General features: G+C 33.8%; 1 protein-coding gene across 2 annotated transcripts in view; it reads left to right on the top strand.

The window, feature by feature from the left end:
* The window catches only part of ATP9A (ATPase phospholipid transporting 9A (putative)), a 148,527-nt gene that overhangs the window by 69,914 nt on the left and 64,413 nt on the right, over window positions 1–14,200 (top strand). For both annotated transcript variants that reach the window (XM_074288613.1, XM_074288614.1), the window contains 3 exons: window positions 6,868–6,944; window positions 10,137–10,297; window positions 13,231–13,373. In XM_074288613.1, the coding sequence (XP_074144714.1) occupies window positions 6,868–6,944; window positions 10,137–10,297; window positions 13,231–13,373 (381 nt within the window). The remainder of the gene's footprint in view (window positions 1–6,867; window positions 6,945–10,136; window positions 10,298–13,230; window positions 13,374–14,200) is intronic.

Genomic DNA, 14,200 nt, shown 5'->3' with positions numbered 1-14,200 from the left:
ATCAGTTCATACAAGTCTTCCAAGGAGCCATCCCCTTCATCATTTCTTCTTTTTTAAAAAAATTGTTTGTTTTAAGGCACAAAGATTTTTTCATTCCTTTTTTTTCTGTTTCAAATTCTCTCCTTCTCCTTACCTCCTTCCTTCACCTAGGAGAAGGCAAGAAAAACAAAACTCACTGTAAATATGTATTTTCATGCAACCAAATTTCCATATTAGCTATGTACTTTTTCTTAATTTACTATTTTTCTCTGATTACATATAAAAACAATGTAAATACTTTTTAAAAATTTGAGTTCCAAATTATCTTTCTCCTTCAAGCAGTGTGATATAGGTTATGCATGTTCAGTCATGCAAAACATGTTTTCATTTAATTCTTCTATGAAACAAAACACAGACAAAAGCTCAAGAAAAATAAAGAAAAAATATACTTCAACCTACATTCAGACTCCATCAGTTTTTTTCCTCTAGAGATCAATAGCGGTTTTTATCATAAGTCTTTTAGAATTGTTTTGAATTGTTATTTTGCTAAGAATAACTAAGTTATTTACAGTTGATCATCTTGTAATAGTTCTGTTACTATATACAATGTTCTTCTAGTTCTGCTCATTTCATTTTGCATCTCTTCAGGTAAAACTTTTCAGGTTTTTCTGGGAGCTTCCTCCTTGTCATTTCTTATAGCACAATAGTATTCTATCACAGTATATATAACAACTCATTTAACCATTCCCTAATTGATAATACATGCCCTCAATTTCCAATTCTTTACCACCATTAAAAAAAATGTTTCAAAACTATTTTTCTAAAAAATTGAAAAGAAAGAGAAAAGGTATGCTTCATTCTGCACTCCATGCCCATCAGTTCTGTATCTGGTGGTTGAGAACATGTTTCATCTTAAGCCCTGTGGAATTGTGGTAGGTCATTGTACTGATGAGAGCTCTTAAGTCTTTCAAAACAATTAGTATTGCTGTTACTATCTAAATTTTTCTGGTTCTGCTCATTTTACTTTGTGTCAGTATATACATGTCTTTCCAGTTTTTTTTTTTTCATATTCATTGCATAATGTGTAGAATCATTCCCCAAATTAATGGATACTTCTTTAGTTTCCAATTTTTTGTCACCACAACAAAAGCTGCTATAAATATTTTTCACATGTGGATCTTTTCCTTTTTTCTTTTATCTCTCTAGGATATAGAAACAATAATGAGATTGCTGGTTCAGAGTTTAATAGTTTTTTGGGCTTAGATCCAAATTGTTTTCCAAAATGGCTGGACTAGCTCACAGGATTGCTGACAGTATTTTACTTTGCCTATTTTCCTTCAATCTCTTCAGCATTTGTCCTTTTTTTTTTTTTTTTTGTTAGCTTAACTAGTCTGATGGGTGTGAGTATACTCATACTCATACATTGTTATGATACAAGGATCAGTTCGTCATCAGTTCTACATTGTTTGACAAAAATTCCGAGAGCACCTTTCTAAGGTTCCTTTTCCCATTCTGGAATGGCCAGAACATATATAAAGATATGTCGAGGCAGCTAGTTAGTGCAGTGGATAGCACACCAGCCTCACAGTCAGGAGGACCTGAATTCAAATCTGATCTCAGACACTTAATACTTCTTAGCTGTGTCACCTTGGACAAGTCACTTAACCCCAATTGCCCCAGTTTTCTCCCTCCCCCCCCCAAAAAAATAAAGATATGTCTAAGGAATGTTAAATTTGGACTTTGATTCCATAACCCTATTGGGAGTAGAAATTAAAAATAAGAAAAAATTTGATAAAAGGAGCTTCATAATCAAGTTGAGTAAGTGAGTTTTCTTCTTTTATAGAAAGACTAATGCCTCACCTTCAGGCTACTGTGAAATTAAAGGACCTATGTTCCTGCTGTTAACAGTTAAACAAGCATAGATTGGCCATATGCCTGAAGCCAGAGACTTCTGCCAGGTTTGAGAAGGATATGCCCTAAATTAGAATAACTATATTGCTAGGGCAATTAAAGCTATGTCCCAAACCAGAAACAGCTGATTATTTCATTCCAATAAATTTAGCTTTAGATGCTCACAAGTTTTTATACAAGAGTAGTTTTTCATTTTCTTCTGTGGCTACCAGTTTACTACAATGAAGGTAGTCTTTTAAGAGGGAAGACCATTATTTCCCCTGTCTTTTCCAGTGCACCAATATACTATATCTTCCTATAACTCTTCTTTTGGGAATTCATTCAGCATACTAGGGGTCTTCTGCTAGATTTTTTCAAGCAGTCATCAAACATTTGTGAAGCATTTACTAAAAGTCAAGCACTATGCTAATGCTGGGGACACAAAGAGAGACCAAAAAAAATCCCCCAAACCTCCCAGATTCTATGGTTTCTGCTGTCAATAAATTGTATTGACATTAATGAAATTCTGACTTTTAGTTATCCTTTGTTACACTACATTACTATGTTTAGTCCTTTTCTATTTATTTCTGACCTTGTGTATTGTCATTTTTTTACATAATTCTTTTTCTTTTAAAAAAGATTATTGCCTTAATTTTTTTTATTTTAAATTTTTATTGATGTCTTTTGTTTTCATATTATCTTTATTTCAAGGACATTACTCCCTTGTGTCTTACCTAATATGCCATCTTTTTATAGCAAATAATTATGAAGGGGGGAGACAGAAAGCAGTTCTGTCAGTAAAAATTATTAAGCACCTACTAAGGGCAAGGCACTGTATTAAGTTCTGGGGATACAAAGAAAGGGACAAGATGGTTCTTGCCCTCGAAGAGCTCATAGACAAATGAGGGAGACAACATAAAAATTACCATGTATAAGCAAACTTTGTACAGAAAAAATAGGAAATGATAAACATCAACTGGAATTGAGAAGGATTGGGAAAGACTTCTTATAGAAAATGGATTTTTGCTGGAACTTGAAGGAAATCAGTGAAGCTAAAAGTGAAGATGGAAAAAATTAATTAGTCTATGTTTGGGGGATAGCTGGTGAAAATCCCCAGAATTGGGAGCCTAAGTTCAACAAAACTTACCAACAGATCAGTTAGGGTAGATGCAGAGAATTTAATCAAGGACAGTGACTGTAACTAAATATTGAGAGATTATATTCATAGGATTACAAATTGAAAGAGATTAAAGAAATCACTTAGTATAATTCCTTTCCCTTTACAAAGGAAAAAGCTAAAACTGAAAGAAGGAAAATGACTTAGCCAAAGTGACAGGAATAATAGGTAGCAGAGAGGAATTCAACTCAAATCCTCTAACTTTATCTCCAATATTTTCCAATATTATCATACTGCCCTATTTTAATATCAACTTCAGCTAGTCAGATATAGTGAATAAAAAGACTGATGATAACTAAATAATTGATCATATTCTTTTCAGTTGCATACAGATATACAAAAATGAAGTGTCAATAAAAAGGTCTTGGATTTTCTGTCTCAATTTTGTTTTTGCATATACATGTGTACTTTATTTGGATTTTTCTTTAAAGATTTAGAGCAGAAAACATATTTCTGATTACTAAAGGTTGTTATCCAAAATTTCCTCCCCTTTTAAAAATTATGCTTTAACATTTTATATGCCTTCCAATTGTTTTCAGTTGAATCCTCCCTGGGTATGGTAGGCATGGTATTAAATAGGTATTCTGTGACAAAATTTTCATGCTAGTAGTATTTTTCTTCTAAAATATTAGCCATGAAATCATATATTTGTTGAAAATACTTTAAGTAGAACTTTTCAGTATGAAAGCAGGCTAAATTTCTTGTATTTTGTTCCAGAAGCCTTCAGACCCTTAGGCTCTCATAATAGCTCTTGTGGTTCTGTCATTATAGTCCCAATTTATCGGAGAAGCATTGTTCTAAAGACCAGACTGCAGCTAATTGGAGTGGACTAGTGCAGTTCAGCAGTGTCATGGAGTCTGTGGACTACCCTCAGACCAGAGTTCTTTAGAGTCTCTCATCTCTACCATCTGCTGTAGCCACAGGGACCACTGAAGGGGGTCTTAGCTGCTGCAGGAGTAGCCTGCCATCTGCTGATGAGAATGCTCAGCTTTCTTCACTCAGCCAGCTGGCTAAGAAGGCATATAAAATGTTAAAGTGAAGGTTCTGAACTTTCTAAATGTGCATTATATCCAGAAAAAAATATACATATTAAAACTAATTTAGAAGAAAATTTCAGATCCTTTGGTTTGAGAATTTGGGCTTATTCTGCACGTGTGTGTGAGTGTGTGTGTGTGTGTGTGTTTGTGTGTGTATGTGTGTGTAAAACATCTTTCAGATTTTTGTGTTTCTTTCTGAGGATTAGTTGCATGTTTATGAGAGACTTTAATTCATACCATCTAGAAGATCTGGATTCAAATTGTAGTTCTACCACTTTTTACCTGAGTATCTTTGTGTAAGTAACTTGACCTTTCTGGATTACCTTATCTATAAAATAGGGTTGGTTAAGATGACCCTCAACATCTCTTCCATCTCTAATATGAGAATGTATGAATGCTATTCTCTTAACAGAGCATACGTTATTTATAGATCCAGTGGTGCTGCAAGCAGCAGCTAAGTCTACATGCAGTAGGTGCCTATAAATGTTCGTTAAGTTAATTTGGTTTGCCTGTTGGTTTAAAACCATGGAAGAGAATAAAACTTTTCAGGAAACTTTCACTTTTTCTAAAGTGCTGTATTTCCCCTGTCATTAAAAACTATGAATACACAACAGTGATTATTTTGTAACTTTGTGTTAAGAGCATTGTTGTTCCTTCTCATTTATTTTTTACTACTAAAGGCTTTTGACTTTATATGGATGCACATTTTTGCAAAAGCAAAATTCTCAGATGAGTATTAGGTGGCTCAATTTTTTATCTGTTTTAAAAAAGAGGCATGCTTTTCAGATTTTCAGATAATAAAAAGGCAAATCTATGTTGGGGGACAGAGTCAGGATCCAAAAAGATAATAACAAATGAGAACCTTGGGCCATATCAAATAAATGAAATTTTATAGGAAAAGATAAATGTTTGGGCTTATATTTGGGTTTAATAAAATCTAAGTAAAATTGGAATGTATTGGTATAGATGTCAGTTTCTACATACAAGGCTTGTGTGTCATCATGGACTTTAATCTGTAATATGGCAGCTAAAGCAATTTAGTTTAATCTTCAATGCATTTTGAGAGAGAATCAAGGAATAGAGAGTTGTTATTTCTGTTTACTTCTGTTCTGGTCCAATCATGTGTGGAACATTTTGTTTACATCTAAGTGCCACATTTTAGGTAGGACATCACTAAACTGGATTATATCCAGAGGAGAGTGATCAGGATGTTCATTTCAAATAAGCATCACTTGAAAGAATTGGAAGATGTTCAGCTTGGAGAACAGAAGACTTGAGGCTGACATGATGGTCATCTTCAGTTATTTTAGGGTTTTTTTTGTGTGTCAGGGGAATTAGAATCAGTCTCTTAGATCTCAGAAGGCACATGGAGGGACAAAGATGGAAGTTTTACCTAAAAAAATTTTTTTTAATATGATTTAAAAAAAATAAAGATAATTAAAAATAATATGACTTCCATTTCATGTGACAAAACAACAGTTGTCATATCCCAGTGACATTGTTTTTCAGAGAGGTTGCTTCCATGCTGTTAGTGTGGCTGTGCTTCATTACCTTCTTTAAACAACTTGGCAGCTAATATTTACTGAACTTCAGAGGTGACACTGTTAAACTGGGCATGAGTCTTTAGCAAGTATAGCCTAGCCATGTGGAAGATTAATCACTTCTCCTGATTGGACGATTCCAGTTGGCTTTATAGCTGGAATCCCCTTTTTATACAATACTCTATCAGGTTTCCAAAGGATATAGTGGGTACCAAGATTTAATTTTCTATTCCTGAATCATTAAAATCACTAGAATGTTATTACTAGAATCAGTAGCAGAATTTAGTGACAATTTTATCTGTATTGCTTTTAAGAATCTCAGGCTTGGTTTTCTAAAAAGAGAGATTAATGTATAGTTTCAAATTGTAATCTACTGTAGTTTGAATGGATTTCCAAATACTTGAAAAGATTTGTGATTTTACTAGCATGGTAATCCTGTCAACTAGTGTAGGTTGCACAAACTTGTTTTAATTGAAAGTCTGATGAATCTTAAAAAAATCATCCATTTTTGGCCACTTTTCTTATGAACTTCTTTAACATAGTTTGACTGCTCCTAGAATACCACATTCATGTTCTGTGGCTAGACTTAAAGTCTTTATAGCTTTGGTGAAACTTGAGAAAACTTATACTTCATTGTTAAGATTGATGAGAACATACACTTATCTTCATTCGATGAAGAAGCTTCAGGGGAGAACTTTAGTAGGAGTTCCCGCAATATGATTCAAATTGTCTCTCTTCTCCAAAGGGTATCTTACGAGTATCTCCATACTCGTTGTGGTGGTTGTGAAATAATTCTCTAGAAGATTTTTGATTACTATCTTAATCTATATTTGAAATACCTCAGAAATTTTAAAGTTTCTTGTTATTAACTTTAAATAGATCTAGTCACATCTCAGTCACTGACCGTTTGAAATAAATTGAATAAAACTAAGCTTCTTAGAATCTCACTTGTGTTACATTGGGTACCATCAGCTCTGATGATTGAAAAATGTGGCATTTAGGGACCATAACTTAATAGTTTATATTTCTTTAGCATATACAATTTATAAAATATCTTTCCTCACCCAACTGGAAATTAAATCCCAGATCTTTAACTCCATTATCATTGTTCTTGCCAATTCTTTATGTCAGCCCCTTCCCTCATCAACCTCTCCCCAAAAAACAGTTTATTTTATTTGGGAATAGCAATATCTTCACTAATATTTCATTTGGTCTTTTCTTTTTACAATGTTTGTGTCTTTAGGCACAGTTGTGGGTGTGGTCCTTTATACTGGTCGGGAACTAAGAAGTGTCATGAATACTTCCAATCCAAGAAGTAAGGTAGGTTAGAGGGAGCCTGCACAAATGGAAACCAATTCAGTACTATTTTAATATGTATTATTACTAAAGATATGGATGTTAGGTATTAGCAATAAATAACAATAATATTTAGCAATTCATTGATTATATTTGTATTACCAGTGCTCTTTTGCTGTCAGATACATTATAGGCACTTAATGTTTGTTGGTTGTTAAGAAGGTATATTTGGAGCTATGGTTAGAAGAGAAACAAAATAGGCAGAAAGCTGCTTAGGCTTTAATAAATGGTTGGGACACTTGGGAACATGTTTTAAATTGATTCAGAAGATGCTGATCTCTATGGGCATTAGGGATTTATTTTGGGATAACCCAGATACCCTTCTGATAAATTCTCCCCAGGGGTTCATGGCAAATCTTTTGTGAATACACTCACTCTTATAGGTCTCTAGGGTTAGTTCTCTCTTGCCATTGTCCTGATTAAAGTATCTACATCTGGAATCAGCAGAAACATTCCTCATATTAACAGGTGAACTTCCTTCCCTTCCAAACACAGTGTCCCATTTCTTTTGTACATTCCTTGATCCAGGGAAATTGGAACTCCCCCTCCTTTTTTTAATTTTAACTCCCCAACACCTATTTTTTTCTCCTTAAGAAACAAATTAGTCATTTTTGCTAGGCTAATCTATTTCATGAACTTCAAGCTGTATGAATTGAAATATAATAAATAAAATTCCTGCTTTAGAGAAACAAAAAATATTCCAGGCTAAAAAGGGTATAGATAGGGGTAGTATGTTAGACTTTGTGTCTCTTTTCCAAGAACTGATTTACCTAAGTGTGGTTCATCATCATGTTGATTGACAATTGATTTTTTAAATGCAACTCATGACATAACTAAGGAGTTTGCTGGGTTGCTTTCTATCTGCTGGTAGAAGGAATCTTCCCATGAATGAAATCATTGGTCCTTGAAATATTGAAATTAAATCACCTTAATTCTCCTGACTTCAAGATTTCCTCTTATAATCTGAGGGCCTTGGACTAGATGGCCTCTGAAAATCTTTCCAGCTCTAAGGTTATGAATGTTTAGCCATAAATCAAATCGCATTTATTATAGAGAATGCTCAAAACCTCCAGGGAACAGTAACTTAGTGGGTATGATAGCTTAATTTTGTCCGAGATGCACAGATGACAGCTTTAGGCAGGGAATAGTATTTTAAAATATAGTCTGTCATATCAGTTTCTATGTGAAAGGTACAATTAGCTTAGAAGAGTGTTAATTTCAATACAATTAGTTCCCTTTTTAATCCTAGTATTTTATGTATTTAAAAACATCCTGAGAAAAGGTTCATAGACTTCATCATACTGGTAAAGGGATTCAGGATGCAAAGAAAATTAAGGATCCTTGGTTTTAGAATTTGAAAATAATTGCAAAGCCATATATTGGTGATGAATTTTTTTGTAGGGTAGTAACTGCTGTTTAGAATTATGTCAGATTCTGAGACTTTAAGAATTAGGAAAAGGAATTCATAGAATCATAGCTTCTAGTCGTAGGAAGGGAAATTATAAATTATTTACTTCAACTTCTTTTTACAGAGCTGAGATAACAGAATTCGAAAGTGACTTGACCAAGATTATATGTTGAGTTATTGTTGAGTCAAGAATGAAACCCAAGTCTCTTGACTTCAAGTCTGGAGTGATTTAGATCTATTTATGGTGAATTGTCATGTCATATATGGAATTTTATAGAAAGGGAACGTAATGTAGTGATAGAGAAATATACTTGGAGACAGGAAGACCTGAATGAGTTTTCTCTCTAACTGATCCTGGCCTTTTCATCCTGGGCAAAACACTGCCTTGGTATAGAGAATTGTTCATGCAGAGTTCTCTAATATAGATAAAAATCACTGATTTTTCTGATTAAAAAAAAAATGGAACAGAGACCTTGCAGTTGAATTAATTTTTTTTCCTTTTAATTGTATATTTATTTTTTTATTTTTGGGATTTCAATCCATTATTAATTGCCTACTATATGCCAGGCACTATGCTAAGCCCTGGGAATTCAATTTATAAAAAGAAAGACAGCTCCTGTGTTGTCTTTAAATCTTTTAAATAAAGATATTTAAATCTAATGGGAAGGAATTGTAGCATTTCAATTGTGAAATAATTGTATCATCTCTAGTTTGCAAATACCATTTAAACATAGAATAATAAATAAATCATAATGTAAAGATTTTAAGTATTGTATTTGTGGCAGTCGGTAAATATGTTTGTATATATATATATATATACATATACATATATATCTACATATACACATACATATACCTATAAATAAATAAATTACACACACACACATACACACACACACCTCTACACATATAAATTTTTTTTTTTATCTAGATCTTTGTTTTCTTTGTTGATAAACCTCTCTGATCTAATCTGCAAGGCTATTTTGTCAGCTTGAATTGGTACACTTTTTATTTTTATTTTTTTTTTAACATATGAAGAAGGGATTTCATGGTGAGAAAAACTGATCTCTTGGATCCAAACTGACTTATAGTATGTAGAATATAAAAATAGGAAAGAAACTGGAAGATAATTCAGTGTAAACTTCTCTCTATTGAGCAAACTGGAGACCTAGTAAAATAAAACCAGTGATTTTTGTCAAGGTTACAAAGCCAAGTAACAGGAGTGGAATTTGCATCCTGGTTTTCTCACTCAAAGGTCAGTACTCTTTCCACTGTGCTTGCTGTTCCATTGGTAACCTCTTCTCCTTATGTCTAGGAAAGGGAAGAAAAGGTCATTATGAAGATTCTCTGGACTTGTGCTTTTGAGTTCTAGCATTCAGAACCCAATTGCCTTGGAATCAGATATCATAGGAGGTAGAACTGGCAGGATTTTAGACAACACCTATTCCAATTTCCTCATTTTATAGATGAGGAAAATGAGGACCAAATAGAGGAAGTAATTTGCTCCAGGTCAGGTAGTAAGTACCAGATTTGACATGATTTGAACTCAAGTCTCTTGACTCCAAATCTAGTGCTCTTTCCTCTATCCCATGCTGACTCTATCTCATCCTTTTAATATCCATGTGGATGAAGAACCTTAAATGAAAGGTATGCATTTCTTCAGGTGTAACAATTGGTTTCTAGCCAGGTATACAGTCACAGGGTGAAATATCTCAGACTGCCTTTCCCTTTTTCCTGTTTTCTTCAAGATTGGCCTTTTTGACCTAGAAGTGAACTGCCTCACGAAGATATTGTTTGGAGCTTTGGTTGTGGTGTCTCTCGTCATGGTGGCATTGCAGCACTTTGCTGGCCGTTGGTATCTGCAGATCATTAGATTCCTTCTCTTGTTTTCCAACATCATTCCCATCAGGTAAAAAGTTTGAGGAACCTGCGTTTTCATGTTGTGATCATTTCAGTGTGTATTCGACTTCTTTAATATACAGTTTCTTATTTCAAGATCATGCCCGGTGACCTTTTGGACTATTAAAAGAGAGATTATTCTTTTGGATAGATCGATAGTGTTTAATAGAGACAATGCAGGAATGAAAATCAAGGAAGAAGCATGAGTTAGGGTTCTGCTCTACAATGAATAGCAAGTCAGCTAATGTTTTAAGTCTGCTTTTTAAAAATTTTTTAAAAAAATGTTAAATATGTATAATTCTTCTATGCATACTTCTACATTTATCATGCTGCACAAGGAAAATCACACCAAAAAGGGGGAAAATGAAAAAAAAAAAAAACAGCCCAAAAAAGGTCAAAATACTATGTTGTGATCCACATTTGGTCCCCTGTTTTCTTTTTGGATGCAGATGGCTCTCTCCATCACGACTATTAGAATTGACCTGATTCACCTCATTGTTGAAAAGAGCCATGTCTGTCAGAGTTAATCATCACATAATCTTGTTGTTGCTGTGTACAAAGTTCTCTTGGTTCTACTCACTTCATTTTGTATCAGTTCATGTAAATCTCTCCATGTCTTTTTAAAATCATCCTGTAATCATTTCTTACAGAACAATAATATTCTATAACATTAAGTCTCACTTTTGTGTTGTAAAATTGGCAGAGTAAATTATTAAACTTTAAAGTGCTATAGAATTGTGAGATTTTAATTGTCTTAATAACAAGTAGAGCTCCAATAGGACTTTGGTTTTTTAGGTTGGGTGACCTTATTTTTCCCCATGAAATCTTTTTAATTATCCAATAAAATGATCTTCACCTTCCCTCTTTTAAAATATTGGTATCTTTTGTTTTTATATCCCTATCATTTTTGGATATATATATGTATACACATATATACCTCTTCTCTCTTATACTTCTAATATTTAGTTAAAAATTATTTATTGACTACCTGGCTATGCTAAGTAAGCTGTCCTTTGTAACAAAGGATAAAAAAGAGAGGGGGAAAAAAAAAAAACAATTCACCAAAACTGCCCAAGGTATTAATTGTTTTTGCTAAGTATACGATATTCTGCACCTATCATCTCCCACCTTTGCAAAGACCACGTGATCTTTCAACATTTAACATGGGGCTAGTAATTTACAGAGCACTCAATAAATATTTATTAATGGAATCTTCTAATTTTTAAAGTTCATAGAAACTTTAAGCAGAAGCTAGGTGGCTCAGTGGATAAAGCACTGGGTTTGAAGTCAGAAAGACCTGAATTCCAATATGACCTCAGACACTTACTAGCAGTGTGACCCTGAGCAAGTTCTTTAACCCTGTTTGCCTCAGTTTCCTTATCTGTGAAATGATCTGCAAAGGGAAGTGACAAACCACTCTAGTATCTTTGCCAAGAAAGTGCCACAGACAGCATGGTCCATGGAGTCAAGAAGAATCAAATGACTGAACAAGAATAAGGACAAGCTTCGTTATGTATTGCTTTTATTTTCTTTAGATATTTCATGAGATAACAAAAACAATAACTTATTTCCTATAGTGATTTATAAAGTGCTTTCTATACAACCTTATGAAGTAGATAGTGGTTCCTATTCTCTGAGTTACAGCGAGGGAAAATGTCTTAGTCACACAATCAGTAAGTGATAGGGCTTGAGTCTTCCTATTTTAATTACTTCATCCTTTTCATCTTACCATTCTTTAAGAGAAGGCATCATGGAATCATAGGGTTAGAAGGCTCCTTAGTAATTAGATGATTTAAGCCTCTCATTTTCTAGATGAAGACAGAGAAAGAGAAATGATGTTTTTTGCACAAGCTCACAATAGCAAAAAATTGACAAAGTCGAGTTCAAATCCACTTCTTCTAAATCCAAATTCAATCTTCTTTCCATAATACTATGCTGCCTCTTTTATAATTAGACTTTATTTTCTTATCTACATGGTTGTTTTCCCTTTTAGAGCAGACTAATTTCTGGAATCATAGATTTAGAGAAGGAATGTCAGAGATCTTGTTCTTACTCCCATTCCCACCTCTGCAGCTTCATTTTATAATCAAAGAAAATGTGGCCTGAGAGATTATGTCTTCTCAGCATGCCTAAAGCAAACTTATACATACATAAGATACTTAAATTATTATTTGAAAGAATAAATGATCCAAAAAGTTGTATTAGGGACAGTCATTTATCCTTTCATTAACTCATTTATCCTTTAATCTATCTGTTCCTTCTATCTCTGATGTTTGCTATTTCTAGTCACCTTGATCAAGTCTTTGGACCTCTTCACATCTACGGAATGATGGTTTAGATGACTTTCAAAGTCCCCTATAGCTCTTAGGAATCTATTCCTGTACTCAGTAACATTTGTTGGTTGACCTTGAAGTATGAGGACTCATTCTAGAAACTATAGGGAACAAAAGAAAAACAGAGACATAGTCCTTACCCTCAGAGAACTCATAATCTAGTTCAAAGCTTGTTAAACTGTGGTTCACAACCCTATATGGGGTCATGTAACTGAATGGGAAGGTTGTAAAATTATCATTTATTATCAATAAATATTTGATTTGTATGCCTCTGTTTTACATACCTATATATTTGGAGTTGAGTAAAAATTTCTTGAGTAGAAATAAGTCATGATGGTCTAGTTGAAGAGTTCTACCATATTGACAAAAAGATCTGACTGGAGGCATACATGCAACAGAAGAGATAAGAAAGTACTGTATCAGTGCAAAGGAGTGGTATGGTGATTACATCAGAAAAACAAATAATGTTTGGATTTTGGCAATTAGTCAATATATAGGTAAATGTGAACTTAAGAACATTGTTCAGTAATGTGTCACTTAGATTGAAAATGCTTTCTCAGATTTTTCAAATCCTGATATATATATATATATATTTTTTTTTTCTGGACAGTTTGCGTGTCAACTTAGACATGGGAAAGATTGTATATAGCTGGGTGATTCGCAGGGATTCCAAAATTCCTGGCACTGTGGTTCGTTCCAGCACAATTCCTGAACAGCTTGGGAGGATCTCCTATTTACTCACAGACAAAACAGGTAATTTCTTCGTTGGAAAGTAGTAGCTACTTACTATGCAGAGTGAATGCTTCAGCATAATATTTTCTTCATGTGGTCAGGTAGATTTTTTAAAATTGTTTTTTCAATCAACTAATACTCTTTTTCTTCTTTTTGCTACTACCTTTTCTCCACTGGAGAAAAAGGAAAAAGAAAGTCTTTGTAACAAATACACATTGTCAAGCAAAACAATTTTCCAGATTGGTCCTGTGTAAAGAGATATATCTCATTCTGTATTTTGAGTTCACTTCTCTTTCAGGAGGTGGTAGGCTCAGACTTCATCATCAAGCCTTTGGTATGATAGTTGGTCATTGTATTAATCAAGTTTCTTAAGTCTTTCAGAGTTGCTTTTCTTTACATTGCTATTGTTTTATAAATTGTTCTCCTAGTATGCTCACTCCATGCTGTACCCCTTCATTAAAGTCTTCCTATTTTTTTTTTCTGAAACTATCTCTATTTTCATTTCTTATGGCACAATAATTCATTTCTTATGAAATAGTGTTTCTCTACCTTTATATAACATAATTTGTTCAGCCAAGTCACCAACTAATGGGAACCCCTTTATCTTCCTGTTTTGTTTTGTTTTTCCTGAGGCTGGGGTTAAGTCACTTGCCCAGGGTCACACAGCTAGGAAGTGTTAAGTGTCTGAGACCAGATTTGAACTAGGGTCCTCCTGAATTCAAGGCTGGTGCTCAATCCACTGTGCCACCTAGCTGCCTCCCAGCTGCCCCCCCCCCCTGTTTTTTATGTAATTGAAATTAATAGAAATTTTTTTTCTTTTGGAAGATTCTTTTGAAAGGAACTGCTTC

The sequence above is a fragment of the Sminthopsis crassicaudata genome, chromosome 2 (assembly GCF_048593235.1).
Source record: "Sminthopsis crassicaudata isolate SCR6 chromosome 2, ASM4859323v1, whole genome shotgun sequence".
NCBI classification, from domain to species: domain Eukaryota; kingdom Metazoa; phylum Chordata; class Mammalia; order Dasyuromorphia; family Dasyuridae; genus Sminthopsis; species Sminthopsis crassicaudata.
This window is presented reverse-complemented; position numbering and strand designations above follow the sequence as displayed.